Source organism: Schistocerca americana, chromosome 8 (genome assembly GCF_021461395.2).
Source record: "Schistocerca americana isolate TAMUIC-IGC-003095 chromosome 8, iqSchAmer2.1, whole genome shotgun sequence".
Taxonomy (NCBI): Eukaryota; Metazoa; Arthropoda; class Insecta; order Orthoptera; family Acrididae; genus Schistocerca; species Schistocerca americana.
This window is the reverse complement of record NC_060126.1, coordinates 250,016,262-250,032,574: the sequence shown is the minus strand read 5'-3', so window position 1 is coordinate 250,032,574 and position 16,313 is coordinate 250,016,262. Positions and strand designations below refer to the sequence as shown.

Below are 16,313 nucleotides of genomic sequence, written 5' to 3'. Positions count from 1 at the left end.
TCATTTTCAAAGGCTAGCATCTTATAGCTTAAGACATTAAAACAGTTTCAGAAGAAGTTGGCATTGGAACATTGCAATTAATTAAATGCTAATGCGAAACTGTTCTCCCTTAAGTCAACGTAAATGTTCAGCTGCAACTACCAAGTATTCTTTTTCTAAATCACCATCGTTGAAATGGTGCAAGGACTTAAAGTAGTGCAGTTTTGTGACTCATCCCAAAGGCTCACTCAGTGAAGTTGTTTTTCCTCTTTTTCTTCCTCTTCAGAGACCTTTCTTCATATTTTCTATTTCCATATTCTTAACATGTTAAGATATGTAGTGCCTTTGTAAACTGAACTTCTTGTAAGTGACAGCACATTAAAATACACTAAACAGTATTTGAACCCATCTTTTTACATAAAATGGTAAGATTCCTCACACTCCAGATTGAAGTCCAAAGACATCAATGTCACACGGCACCAACCCGCCAGCACCGCTTGCTGCATGTCATCGAAGTGACTACAACTTAAAAGACTTAAGACTGGCAACCAGTCTACCACACGGGAGGTCATTGCCACATGACATTTCATTTCAGCACTGCTTGCAGATGGCACTGCTGTCAAAACAGCCCTCCTCATATTTCACAACTGGCACTTCTCTCATGACCGTTATGAGCAAATACTACACACGAATTTCCCTCACTCCCCACCTATCCGCAACTGCTGCTCACAAGCAAGGCTGTGAGCAGGCACACGTGCTCAAAATCAGTGAACTTTTAAATCTTGATCTACATAATGCTTGTAGTAAAAGACTAAAGTACTGGATGTTCCCACATTGGTGAAAATTTTCTTTCAAAATGTGTGGTTAATAGAAATATGTGCTACTCTTCAAGAATTGGAACCTATAGCCAGTCCAACATTTTGGGTGGAGAACTTATTGTTGAAAGAAAAGTAGTTGTAGTTAAGAAACAACTGTAATATCCAATCAGTACAACAATTTCTTGCTGAGACAGTCACTTGGGTTTCAGTACACTGGCTCAAATTACTACAGTGGTCCCATACAGGATGAATTGGAAAAGGGAAAATAGCTAATGTGGACAGAAGTGGAGGAGACACTAAATAAGGACAAGTACATGAACTAAGTGTAAAAGTAATCAAAAAAGCAGAAGAAGTGCTCCACCGTAGCTCTACAGGGTTATTAGAGCTATATGGAAGGATATGATAACTCCAGAAGACAGGAAGAAGGAAGTAATAGGATGGGTGTTAAATGGATGTAGAAAACTACATGCTTTAGGACAGGGAGTTCCACAGTAGATCTCAAAGTTTTGGTGAGACAGTTTCAGAAACTGATGGCGTTCCTTCATTTAGTGAAACCATATGACACAACACCCACAAGAACAGTTTGGGGGCACTAAGAAGGAAACACACTGAGAAACTATATATAGGTTAAAGGAGTTGTACCAAGAATGTATAAGTTGTACGTAAGTGGGACGACTGAGCATAAAGTGCTAAAACGGATAATAGGCTGAAACACCGAAAGGCACTGCCACTGTTACTTTTCATAGTGGTAACTGATGATACGAGGGCTATCCACAAAGTACATTACGTTTTGGAATTAAAAATAAATAAAGTATTGGAATTTTTTTTTATTAAATACAGATGGAAGCCACACTTAAATACTACTTTTCTACATAGTTGCCATTTAAATTAAGGCACTTATCGTAGCGATGGGCGAGCTTGGAAATTCCTTTGTCGTAAAATTCGGCCGCCTGCGCCTTCAACCACGTGGTTACCTCTTCTTGAAGCTGTGCGTCATCATCAAAACGCTGCATAGCCAACCACTTCTTCATTGCTGGGAATAAGTGGAAATCGCTCGGTGCCAGGTCGGGACTGTACGGCGGATGAGGAAACAACTCCCACTTAAAAGATTCGAGAACTTCACAAGTGGCATTTGCCGTGTGGGCCCGGGCGTTCTCGTGAATCAGCAAGATCTTTGAGCCCAAATTTCCCCTGCGCTTGTTTTGTATTGCTCTTCTGGGGTTGTGCAGAGTTTGGCAATACCTTTGAGAGTTTATTTTAGTGCCTCTTTCCAGGAAATCCACAAAAGTCACACCTTTTCTGTCCCAAAAGAAGAGGTAACCACATGGTTGAAGGTGCAGGTGGCCGAATTCTACGATGAAGGAATTTCCAAGCTCGTCCATCGCTACGACACGTGCCTTAATTTAAATGGCAACTATGTAGAAAAGTGGTATTTAAGTGTGGCTTTCCTCTGTATATAATACAAAAAATTCCAATACTTTATTTATTTTTAATTCCAAAACGTAATGTACTTTGTGTATAGCCCTCGTATAATGACAATATGTGGCAAGAGAGATTAGAAACAGGATGACAGAAATGTTGTTTGCTAATTGTTTGATGGTATCTGAGAATAATGACGAGAAAGTACAGAAGCAATTACACATTTGGGAAGCAGTTGCCAAGAATATGACCCAAACTGTAATATAAAGAATTGGTGAGTAGGTGACCACAACAAGAAAGAAAGGGAGGGACTTAGTGGCATTGGGCGAGAAGCAATTGAAAACAGTAGATAGTTTCCAGTACCTAAGAGCATAACACAGAATAAAGGAAGTAATGACCAGGATATAACTGAATAGGCAAGGCAGGCTGATAGTGTTATGAAGTGTGTGAGAGAAATGATATGGAAGAAAGAATCCATCATAAAAGAAGAATACGATGCATTCCGTTCTGTCCTGTCCTACCAAATACGTTACACGCCAATTTTGATGTATACTACAGAAACATGAACCATGGATAACAAAGGAAAAAAGTTAAGTGCAAGCAAGTGAGATTAAGTTTTTGAAATGCCATATAGGTGCCACAAAAATGGAAAATATGATACAAGAATGGACAGAGGTAGATGTGAGAATCTCAGGTTTCGTCTGCAGCAAGAAGCACTCCACTGCCATCCATACGTTTGACTTCAACATTGTCCCAACATTGTCCCCCCAAGAGATGTGACTAAAATGAGCTAGTCGACAGCATCTTTTACAACTGATAGAATAGATATGAGAAAGAGATACTGGGAACATTAATAGTAACAGTTAAAAGCAATTACATATCACCTTATGGTCCTTGTAGTGTATGCAGCCCTGGTCTCCTGGATAATCAGACATTCCTGTTTCCAATAGGACATTTGTGCCCTGTGGGTTGTTGGCTCTTGGCCAATGGGTGGTCCTCCTTCAGAGACTGTCGCACAGCTCGCTAGTACATCCCATGTTTGGGTTCACTGCTGATTACAATCTTTCGGTTTACAGGCTTAATGTGAACAGGCACCATCGGAAACCACCATCATTGTGCACAGCCAGCACATTAAGCAACTACACCAGCACTGCCTGCTTTTGTCAGCAGGTAATGTGGTCACAAAGAGCCCTTAGATATTCCTCTGCCTGCAGTGTATTTAAGCCATGGTACTATGTTCAGCAGGCAGTTACAGTCAGCTCCGGTCCAGGCCACTTGCACCAGGTGCTTATGGCATCCCAAGTGTTAGAGTTTCAACCAAGTACAAATCACAATGCTACATCACCCAGCAGCTATCAGCCACCTTCTGGGATACTCTGTGCTACTTTTTATCTTTTTTTTGTTGTTGTTGTGGAAACATCATTCTTCATCATGCTGTTCACTGTCATCATACCATGCCTCACCAGCAATTTCTAAACACTATGCTGTTTGAACTTTGCTCTTGGTTATACTATAGATTTGCATCACAATATTGGGCTCGAACATTGCTACTAACACAGCATTGCCTTTGGCTATCACTTTCCTGGGGTTGCAGTCTGTGCTGTCTTATGTTTGGCTCAATAAACAAGTTAACAGTTTAGTATTCACTTTGAGTGTTTGTTACAATAGTTTGTGAGGCCTCTCTTCTGCAGTTATGGTTTTACAAGTAATATCATAACTACTCCATCTTTTGAGAATGTATAATTTGTACACACTCACAAAAAATCGAATAACTCCCTTATTACCAGCAAACACAATTGTTGTTGTAGTCATTAGTTGAAACACTGGTTTCATGCAGCTGTCCACACTAGTCTCTTACGTGTGAGTCTTTTCATCTTTGCATTAATGTTGCATATTACATATACACTGAAGACCCAAAGCAACTGGTACACCTGACTAATATCATGTAGTCCTTCCCCCGAGAATACAGAAGTGCCGCAAAAGGTGTGGCATAGACTTGACTAATGTCTGAATTAGTGCTGGAGGGAACTGAAACGATGAATGCTGCAGGGCTGTCCATAAATCTGTAACAGCACGAGGGGATGGAGATCTCTTCTGAACAGCATGTTGCAAGGCATCCCAGATGTGCTCAATAATGTTCATGTCTGGGAAGTTTGGTGGCCAGCGGAAGTGTTTAAACTCAGAAGAGAGTTCCTGGAGTCACTCTGTAGCAATTCTGGGCATGTGGGATGTCGCATTGTCCTGCTGGAATTGCCCAAGTCCGTTGGAATGCACAATGGACATGAAAGGATGCAGAGGATCAGACAGGATGTTACATACATGTCGCCTGCAGAGTGGTATTGAGACATATCAGAGGTCCCATATCACTCCAACTACACATGCACAAGTGTCATTACGTTTATGTCTGGTGAGGGCACAGCCAGAATATAAAAAACAGAATCTCTGCCCAACTGGCATGAGAGAAACTAGCTGGCTAGTTTAAGATCGATAAGCAATTAGCTCACTCTCATTCTCAGTGAGTCAGCTGTTCTAGATGATGACACTATACTTTCCGATTCTGTGAATAACAATGTGGACTCCTCTTATTATTGTGCAAGTTGACTATGCTTGCATGTGAGATGGTTAGAATGAAGTTATGCTTAAGAGGCTATCGATTTTTATACTTATTCATATTTGGCAATAAATTTCACTTTCAGTTAACATTACATCTGAACAGTTGATGCTCTTATGACATTTCAAGGTAAACTGCCCTTTAGAAATCTAATTCAAAGCTGCACACTCAAACTTGCTTCTGCAGTATCGACTGCCATCTGCTCTGTTGCACTTTAAAATATGTGCACAGTGAGTCAGTGAGTTATGCCACATTTCCTACAGCTGCCACTGCTGCATAAGGGTGCTGCCACCAATGCTTACGTCGCTGCCTATGATATGCAAGCATCCCCTCTCCAGAACTCTAGCAGTGGGTCTGCTTAAGTTCAAATATCAAAGCACAGAGCCCATTTTGTGTGTTTGTCATTTCATAACATTTACAGACTTTCATACTGGTAAGGCTTGTCATCTATGGAGTAGTCATTGTATTGAAGATTGACTGAATTGTAAACCTTTGTAACACTGCACCTACAGGAAACATCGTTATGTGTTACTTTTACTACTTGATAACTAATCATAGAATAAATTAATACCTGAATTCTCTGTCCACAATCTGTATTCTCTGTCTATTAACTGCATCTGTTCCTCACTCCTGTATCCACTAAAAAGCCACAAAGCACACAAAGGAAGTTACAAAAGTTTCATCCAGTAGATTTTGCTTTATTGGTTATTCCACATTTTGTCAAAATATGTTAGACTCCAGCTCACTGGGTTGTTCTGCTACTGCTTTAAAGTTAAGTGAATTTTCTTTTCAAATGACTCCTCACCATAAATTCAATATCTACAAAACTACATATCATTACATCACTGTAGAAAAAATTGTGCTGTAAATAAAATGATACAAGGTAATTTCATTTTTATGCACAATATTTTGAAAGCTGAACCAGTTGTCTTCTTCAGGTGCTGCAAGCTGTGCCATTATGTGTACCATTACCTGGATTCCATCTGCTGCCCACAATGCCCTTTGATGCTTGCCTGTTGTTCACAGTCTGCACAGTTATTCTTTGGAACATATATTTCCTCTGAATGATGATTGGCAGTATGCTCTTAATAAACTGACTGAGAGACCCAAACCTTGCTTACTCTGGAACATCCATCTTTTTCTTTTGGTTATCCTGACATATTTATTTCAATAGATTCCTCAATTATGTTGTCCCAGAAGCTTGACATTCATAATATGATAGCAGTTCAATTATATTTCACCTCATGATTATACTTGCAGCAGTGAGAGATGGCTAATTTCCTTGACTGTTTTAGTTAGGTGTGTCCTTGATGTTCTTTGCACTTCTTCTTGAATGTTCTAATTGTCTGCCTTATGTAAAGACATGCTATACCAGAAAAAAATTCAATAAAAAACCAGCTTTGAGACTCCTAGATTATATACACTGATCAGCTAGAACAATACGACCACCTACTACCCAATAGCTGGTATGGCCACTTTTGGCATGGATAACAGTGCTGATGCATCACGGAATAGAAACAGTGAGGCCTTGATATGTCGCTGGATGGAGTTGACACCACATCTACACACACACAAGTCACCTATTTCCCTTAAATTCTGGGAGAAAGGGGAGGGAGGGGGGTGGCAAGGGGGCAATAAACTCTAATGTCACATTCAATCGCATTCTAGATCCTGGATGTGTTTGATCAGGTTCAGATCTGGTAAGTAGGGGGGACAGCAAATCAACTGGAATTCACCACCATGTTCCTCCAACAACTCCATCAAACTCCTGTCCTGTGACATGGTGCATTATCTTGTTGAATAATGGACTGACATCGGGAAACACGATTGTCACATAGGGTGCATGTGGTCTGCAACCAGTGTACATACTCCTTAGTTAACATGGTGCCTTGCATAAGCTCCACTGGACCCATGGATGCACATGTGAATGTTCTCCAGAGTGTAATGGAGCTTGTCTCCATCTCGCAGTACACATATCAAGAAGCTGTTTCCCTGAAAGACGATGGATTCTCGCTCTCCCATCAGCATGATGAAGAAGATATCAGGACTCATCAGACCATGCAGTGCTTTGCCACTGTGCCAATATCCAAGCCAATGGTCATGTGCCCACTTCAGTTGTAGCTGCTGATGCTGTGGTGTTAATATTGGCACATGCGTGGGTCATTGGCTGTGGAGGCACCTTGCCAGCAGTGTGTAAGTGCACTGTGTTTCAGGCACACTTATACTCTGTCCAGCATTAAAGCCTGATGTTAATTTCAGCACAGCTCACCACCTGTTCTGTTTTACTAGTCTGCGCAGTCTACTACATCCGCCATCCGTAATGAGGGATGGCTGCTCAACCCCACAACATCTGGGTGTGGTTTCACTATGGCTTTGCCGTATATGGACGACACTCACCATGACACTCCTCAAACACCAGACAAGTTGTACAATCTCTGAAATGCTTGTGCCAAGCACACAATCTGCCCTCATTCAAACTCAGATAGATTGCACACCTTCCCACCCACAGACAGCAAGCTCCCTGATAGTACATACACAGCTCATGTGTCTGACTAGCAGTCATTCCTCACCAGGTGACACTGCTATCACCTGGGCATGTTTGTATCAATAATAGATTGGTGACCATAATGTTCTGGCTGATCAGTGTACATTATAAAACGTTTTATGCTTGTTGATGGGAGTAAAATACAATTAGATGCCACATTTCTGCAGGAGTCAACCAATGTTTCCAGACTTTGTCCAGCATAAGCCAGATTAGAGATTCTTAGCTTTGCTTTCTCTTTCTCAGTGTCAGCCTCATTCTCATAAATTGTTTATCTTGACTGGAACACCAACTCTTTTGCAGAAGTATTCATCCCTTAGGAACACTAGTCTTAGGTGCTGTAATCCTTTGATATGGCCCTCCTTGTCGTACAGAATTCAAGCTCTATGCAGTAGGGATTCAAGAATTTCTGTGTAAATTCTAGAACCACTCAGCCTTCTACTATCTTGAACACACGATAGTCTAGATATGAGTGTGGGATGGTAAAATCCTACCTACTGCACGTCACGTCTGTATGTGCAGCTTTAAAATCAGTCACGTGAAGAAGGTGGATGCAGCAGTCGAACGGCTCTGCAAGTACCCGTCAGCCAATCCATAGATGTGTTAGTGTGTGTCTAAGGAAGAGCCACGGAGTTTATATGCAACTCTGTGTGTATTGTGTCACTGACTATTGTTATGTGAAACAAGAACAATTGAAAAAATGTCTCTTATAGAGTCTTCATCCGGCCTTGTTAGAGGCAAGACCTGTTTTATGATTCATGTGAAGTAGAGTCATGGTTATTAAGCCAGCTCTTTTATAAATGTAATTAAATTTGTTTCTGACATTGGACAGAATGAATGACTTACTGGAAGCTGTACGTGTATGTGGAAAGTAAGAATTTTATTCTATATGGAATTCAAATATACCACATGAAATGTAAAGTTTGCAGATCTACTTATTTCACAAGTAGAGAGAGAGGCTTAAATATTCCCATACGTACATCATTCTACGGAGATGAAGTCAAGAGAGTTTTCCAGCAGCCAGCAAAGAAGATCGGCTGTGAATCTCAAGTAAGTCACCTTGTATAAACCAAGTGGGACGTTTGTATGTCTACGTCACACTTTAAATCAGCATCAAAAATGTTAGAATGCACCAGACTCATCAGTATGAGATTTCTTAGTGACAGATGATGATGGCTTGAGGTGTGGGGACAGACGTCAGTAAGCGCAGGTTTTCTATATACATTTTGACTCAGGAATCTGTCCATTTTTCTCTTGACTAAAATTTCAAGGAAAGGTAGCTGGTCTTCTTTTTTCAACACCTAGCATTAATTTTATATTAAAATGGATAGAGCATAAATATACCAAGAACTCTTTAAGTTTTTTCATTCCATATAAGCACACCACAAATGTGTCGTACACATATTGATAGAAACTGTTAGCTTGAACTCAACAGATTCTACTGTTGTGACAGTGCCACGACATTTAACAGTGCCACCACAACAGTACGCGCAAACAGCGATAGAGACGCTCCGCAACTCGGCTGAGCGCGGGAGCGCCACCTAGCTACGAACGGCGCCAGCCGCATGTCACGGCATGGCAGTTGAATAAGAGATACTGAGTTGTTATCATGTAACGAGCTATTGTTTCTAAGTGAGTGTGTTTGAATATCCACGCAATTATTGGTGATTAAAGGTTATAACACTTTTTGGTGACGAGGTTGGATATTTTCACTGCATTGTGGATTTGCGTCTTCGTGATGGGGCAGACATGGAACAGCTTATTTAAGCGCTCGTTGAACAACAAACACAGCTGATGGCTGCTATTCAGGCACAACAAACACAGATGACGGCTACTATTCAGGCGTTGACGACGTCGCTTACTCATCGTCTGTCTTCCTCTTCTCCGCCTCCATTCCCTCCTTATGACGAGGCCGCTGAAGATTGGGAGGATTATGAGAAGCGTTTGCGGCAACACTTCTTGGCTTTCGGCGTTGTCGACGCTCCTATGTGTAAGTCGTTATTTCTATCTTGGATTTCCCCACGGATCTATCAGCTGCTATCTCAGTTAGCCCCTCTGCGGGAACCTGCCTCTCTGTCCTTCCAAGAAATGTGTGACTTATTGTCTAACTATTACCGAAAAAACAACCACGTCGTTGCCGCCCATGTGGCGTTCTACCAGTGTCGAAAACAGCCCCATCAATCTTACCGGGCTTGGGCGGCGGAACTACACGGTCTGAGTAGGAAATGTCAGTTTGTCACGGACACTCATCATGAGTCTTATGCTGATTCAATGGTTAGGGATGCTATTCTACGGCTTGCTCCTGATAAAGAAGTTCGGCAATGTGCCCTACAACTGCCAAACCCGTCGTTGTCGGAAGTTATAAGCATCGCTCAATCCTTTGAAGTGTCTCACGCTGCTGGTGCGCAAATAGACGCGTGGTGTGATGTAGGCGCTGTACAGTCAACTTTCGACATGGACAATTTGCCTGTTTCACAGGAGAATGAAGATATGGCGGCGGTTCACTCGCGTAAACAACGTCGCGTTGGGCCGCAACGCTCGCAGCGGAAACAGCAACCACAGAAGCAGGTTCGTTCCGCACTTCCTTCTTGTCCACATTGTTTCGTACAGCATGACAGGGCCGCATGTCCAAAACGTTGGGCCATGTGTAATTCATGTAGGAAAAAAGGCCACATTGCTTCTGTGTGTCAGTCCCCTAAAGTTCCTGTCGACGAGGACGAGACATCGGACATGGATGTTAACTGTGTGCTTTCTCAAACAAATAAGTTGTTTGTTACTGTTCGTGTTCTGGATAAAGACATTCGCATGCAAGTGGACACTGGCTCTGCAGTAACTCTCATTAATTCTCGCATGTATTTGGAATTGGGCTCCCCTCCCTTGTCTCCAGTTACGCGAAATCTGAGAACTTATAATAAACAGAAAATTCCTATCATTGACCAGTTTGATGCTTCCACTGCCTACAAGTCTGTTGTTAGGCCCCTCACGTTTTATGTGGTGGATCATGCGGGCACTGAAAACCTGTTCGGTTATGATGCTTTCCAGTTGTTCGGGTTCTCCATTGATGATGATGTGCACCTCATATCTGAGGATATTCCGTATCAACAGCTGGATGGATTGTGTTGTGAATTTTCGTCCGTGTTCTCTGCTGGTCTGGGTTGTGCCAAGGATTTTGAAGCCCACATTACTCTTAAACCTACAGCTCGCCTAAGTTTTTCCAGGTACACCCTATTCCGGTAGCGTTGCGTGCACCTGTCAACGCTGAGATAGACAGGTTAACAGCTTCAGGGATTCTCCTTCCTGTTACCTCCAGCGAATGGGCATCGCCAATCGTGGTGGTTTCTAAACCAAACGGGAGTCTGCGATTGCGTGGTGATTTTAAAGCCACTGTCAATGCTCAGAGCCTCATTGACACTTATCCTCTTCCCCGTCATGAGGAGTTATTTACCAAGCTCGCTGGAGGCCAGTTCTTTTCCAAACCTGATTTATCGTAGGCGTACCATCAGTTGCTGTTGGATGCTTCTTCCAAGGAATTTCTCGTCATCAACACTCCTTGTGGGTTGTATCAGTACCAGCGGTTACCACTTGGCGTCACTAGCGCGCCGGCCATTTTTCAGCGGTTTTTGGAACAGCTCCCGGCTTCCGTTCCCGGCTGCATAAACTATCTGGATGACATTGTTGTCACGGGGGCCTCCACTGAGGAGCACCTTCGCAATTTGCGTTCACTGTTTCGGGTTTTGCATTCGGCTGGGTTGAGGTGCAATCTGGACAAGTCACAGTTCTTCCAACCCTCCATTGTGTATCTTGGTTTCCACTTGTCCCGTGAGGGTATACGTCCTCTAAGTCAGCACGTTGCGGCCATTAATGCTCTACCCCGGCCATCTACGGTCAAAGAACTTCAGGCATTTCTAGGCAAGATTGCTTATTATCACAAATTCATTCCATCCGTGGCGGCGGTAGCTCATCCTCTGCATCAACTGTTACGCAAAAATGTCCCTTTCTGTTGGTCTGACGAGTGTGAGCAGGCTTTTGTCCACCTGAAGGCTCATTTGCAGTCGGCGCCTTGTCTTGCCACATTCCGTCCGGGTCAGCACTTGGTTCTGGCGACTGATGCGTCACAGTATGGCCTAGGGGCTGTTCTCGCCCATCGGTATGAGGATGGGTCGGAACAACCCACTGCCTATGCTTCCAAGACCCTCAACGATGCGCAATGGCGTTACTCTCAAATCGAAAAGGAGGTGCTCGCTATCATTTATGCTCTAAAAAAGTTCAGCGTTTTTTTGTATGGTTCTAAGTTTCACCTCATCACCGACCACAAGCCGCTGGTCTCTCTGTTCAGCCCATCGGCGTCACTTCCGGATAAGGCAGCTCACCGCCTGCATCGTTGGGCCTTATACTTGTCTCGTTTTCACTATGAGATTCACTATCGCCCCACGGCCCAGCATGCCAATGCTGACACATTGTCGCGATTGCCGATGGGCCCCGACCCGGTTTTCGATGGTGATGAACAACTCTGTTTCCACATTGATGAGGAAGAACGTCGTGCGGTCGAGGGTTTTCCACTTACAGGTTCGCAGGTCGCGTCGGCTACTGCGCGGGACCCGGTCCTGTGTCAGGTGATCGGTTTTGTTCAACGGGGTTGGCCAGACAGGACCAAGGGCCGGGCATCGGATCCCCTTCGCAACTACCATGCCTTGCGCCTTCGTCTGTCGGTTTGTGATGGTGTTGTTCTTCTGGCCACGGATGGCGCATCGCCATGGGTCATGGTGCCAGCCTCTCTTCGCAAAGATGTTCTCAAACTGTTGCATGAAGGCCATTGGGGTATTTCTCGGACTAAGTCCCTGGCCCGCAGGCACGTTTATTGGCCCGGTATTGATTCGGACATCACCCACATGGTTGCTGCATGTGGTCAGTGTGCTCAACAACTGGCTGCACCTCGTACTATGCCCTCTCCATGGCCTGATCCGGTGCAGCCATGGGAACGGGTGCACGCTGACTTTGCCTGCCCCTTCCTTGGTACTTATTGGCTACTGTTGATTGACACCTTCTCGAAGTTTCCGTTTGTTGTTCGATGTCCGTCGCCCACCACTGCGGTGACGACACTGGCTTTGTCCAAAATCTTCGCGCTAGAAGGTCTTCCATCCATGATCGGCACGGACAATGGCCCTCAGTTCTCCTCGCAGGCCTTCTGTGATTTTTGTACTGGACAAGGGATTCATCATGTTACAGCTCCACCCTTTCATCCGCAATCGAATGGGGAGGTCGAGCACCTTGTACGCACTTTCAAAAGCCAGATGAAAAAATTCCTTAGTGATTTTTCCACAGATGACGCTCTGCTGCAATTTCTGAGTTCTTATCGCTTCACGCCTCTGGGTGATCACAGCCCTGCTGAACTCTTGCATGGCCGCCAACCGCTCACTCTACTGCACCTGCTTCACCCTGTCAGGCCTTGTGCTGTGTCCCCTAGCGTGGGAGAATACTCAGTGGGCGCCGACGTGTGGGCATGAGGGTGTGGATCTTGCCCTAAATGGATTCCAGGTGTGGTCTAGGCTCTTCGCGGCCGCCGGCTTTGTGAAATATGTACGGACGATGGCATGGTTGTTCCCCATTACGACCAGATGTGCCCACGAGTGGTGGCCACGCTTGTGCCACCGCCCCTTCCTTCGCCTCCACCAGCCCGAGAAGCCAATCCCGTCGCTGCTGCCGATCTACCATACGTGTTGATGCAGCCGACATTGCTACCGCTTCCAAGTATGCTGGAACCGGCCCCAGTCGCGACGCCGCTTTCTCAGGGACCCATCTCCCTGGAGCACATGCCCAGGTCCATGACACCTATGGATGCTGCTCCGGAGTTTTCACCCATCATCTTGTCCAGGAGGCACGTTCCACGCACCAGCTTCCATCCTGGACATTTTCGACCATACTCTCGTGTCTCTCCGCGGGATCTTCTTGGGGCCTCACAAGAGGCCATGGATGTCTCCGCACTGTCCATGTCTCCAAGGAAGTGAGTGTTTTTTTTTTCAAGGGGGGAAAAGTGTTGGGACAGTGCCATGACATTTAACAGTGCCACCACAACAGTACGCGCAAACGGCGATAGAGGCGCTCCGCAACTCGGCTGAGCGCGGGAGAGCCACCTAGCTACGAACGGCGCCGGCCGCATGTCACAGCATGGCAGTTGAATAAGAGATACTGAGTTGTTATCATGTAACGAGCTATTGTTTCTAAGTGAGTGTGTTTGAATATCCACGCAATTATTGGTGATTAAAGGTTATAACATCTACAGAATTTGCTTAATGTTCTGTCTATAGATTTTCTATGACACCATGACAGACAATAATGGACTACCATTGATAAGTCATCGGTTTCCATTAAACGAGAAATAATTTGATGTGAGAACATGCTTAAAATGTTTAGTGAAAAAAATCATTAAACTTTCCCTTAATTAGTTTAGAGCATTTAGAATACTGAACTCTTATAACGATGGAAACCAAATCAAAAATGACCATAATATCCATATCACAGAGCTGCAACTGACTTAGGTAGTGTACAAAGTGAGCAGAATGGTAAATGTCATGTTCACACGTCCCCACATATTTTTTGAGAACACATTTCAGATATCTGGCAACCAATATGCAAGCACACAATTATTAAAAATTTGATATTAGAGGAATGCCTTCCTTGTGTATGGTAGGAAGCCCAACAGTCATGTTGGCACAACTAATTGCGTTCTAAGACTTTTAATGATGTTATGTGGCTAGTAGGACACACTGAGCAGATCATTATCCTCCTCTTGATTTATTGATAGAATCATGTATATTTTTCTGTAAGCAATGTCATTAAAAAAAAGGTGAAAAATCTTCTTCTATGTGCTACATGCTCTTTCTTGAAGATGATATATCTTAAGGTTTGTGTTTTAGTAAGTGTTCTGCAAGCATCAAGGTGAATGTCTTCTGCTGCTTCCAGTGGAGGGAACCTGCAACATGCTATGTAAAACTGGTCCTATCTACTATTTGTAGCACTTTTGGAGCAGGTACAAAAATTAGCCATTTAGCAAAGATCTTCACTACACCCTTGTCAGTGAGATAAATTACTCTGCTGTCCCCTGGTTCTTATCTCAAACTTTTCTGCACTACTTTTGTGTAACATCTAGCATTCATCGGGTGTCATGAATTCTCTCTCATACTAGTGACAGGCTTACAGGATGCATAATACTATTGACTGCTGGTATGTTCATACTATGTTTGATTTTGCCAACATAGTTACTTTTTCATCCTGACATCTTTTTAGGAAGATAGGTGTGCTTAGAAGCCACTCTTTCTTATAACAGAGCTTACCCAGATCCTCCCCTCATAATTAAGTGATGTAATCTCTCAATTTTTCTCAGAGTTATTAATAGTGCTATAGTGCTTTTTCGTATGTCCAGCCATGTTGTTGATTCCATTTTCCTACATAATATTTTGACAACCAACCCAGTTGTCTTCTTCAGGTGCTGCAAACTGTGTGGTTATGTATACCAGCTGCCTGGACCCCACTAGAGACTTCTTCTTAAGATGCTGTGAGCTATGGTACTACATGCACTCACTGCCTAGACTCCAACCAGACTGGTTGGTCATCAAAACATTGTACAGAAAATGGAATCAACAACCTGACTGAACACTTAAAGGCACACCATTAAGTGACTAACTAATTAGTCATGTCCTAAGACAGAAGGAAAACACATACAGGATGACAGAACCTGGGATGTGAAAGGCTTGTACTATTAAGAATGACAGCTGTACAAAACCCTTTGATATACAGAATCTCACAGAGAGTGTGAAGAAATTGTACTATGCACTAAACTAGTCATGGAGCACATAACTTAAACAAAAATGTACCCAACAGCACAAATTAAAATTAATATTAGTTACATACTAAGAGATATATATCAGAAATGGAAAATGATTGTAGGAACATTGGTACATACCTCTATAGACAGTAGCTGAAAAACCAGCGTGTTCACGTGACCTGTAATCTGCGTGGAAGACAACTTTAACAAGGCTGGAACCATGGATGTATCCAAGAGATGATGCATTGCTTAAACAAGTCTCTACCAGAAGAGTCCAGTCTTGTGTTCCAAGTTTTCCTGTCATGAAAAAATTTGTTTGAATGCCAATCTATCAATATTTTCATTACAGTTTACACTTATATACTTCAAGCTTTTTATATCATAAAATCACACACAGCCAGACTGCAGCACTTGTGAATTATCAGCATTTCCTTGGTGAATAATGCTTGCAGTTTGATTAATATGTTGCAGTGTATTAGTTCTGCATTCAATAGTATCAGTGTTTCATATCTGCTCCAGATCAGATCAATTTACAGATACAGTGTTTGTTTACTTCATGATTTAACCTTGAGGGTTGAAAGGTTTCTGCTAAGTATATTAATTCAAGCCCCAGAGCTATTTATTTACCCAATTGTATTCACTACATATCTTCCACGGAGATACCGAAAAGATCCCTCTATACCTCTGTGTACTGATGTTGCATGTTGCATGTATGAGATTTAGGGAGTCCCATTTTAAATGCATTTTGTTTTTTTTTAGCAAAATGAACAAAATGAATTGCTTCTTTCCTATTACAGGAGAGATCTAAATTATCTGTGACAACCAACCAATGCAATTTTTTAAAATCATGTGCCAATAATTATTTCTTTAACTTCTCTGTCCCAGGTTCCAGTTACAGTATGTAACACAAGAAAGGACAGTCAGGAGGATGTCAGTCTTCTTGTCAGACTTCTGTTTCAACATAAAAAAGTTCAGACATTTTCTCTAACAATTTAACTTTTGATGTGATGTTAATTAATATTTGTCTGATGTGTTTTGTTGAATTTTCCCTATACTCTGAACTCTTCTGATATGCTGGCAAAGTAACTTTGTAGTTACAGGAATTATCAAAAAATCAAAATG

The 16,313-nt window shown here is 43.0% G+C and overlaps 1 protein-coding gene across 1 annotated transcript in view; it reads right to left on the bottom strand.

The window, feature by feature from the left end:
- The window catches only part of LOC124545739 (cubilin-like), a 718,402-nt gene that overhangs the window by 325,517 nt on the left and 376,572 nt on the right, over positions 1-16,313 (bottom strand). The window contains exon 38 of the mRNA XM_047124681.1: positions 15,330-15,488. Coding sequence (XP_046980637.1) covers positions 15,330-15,488 — 159 coding nt within the window. The remainder of the gene's footprint in view (positions 1-15,329; positions 15,489-16,313) is intronic.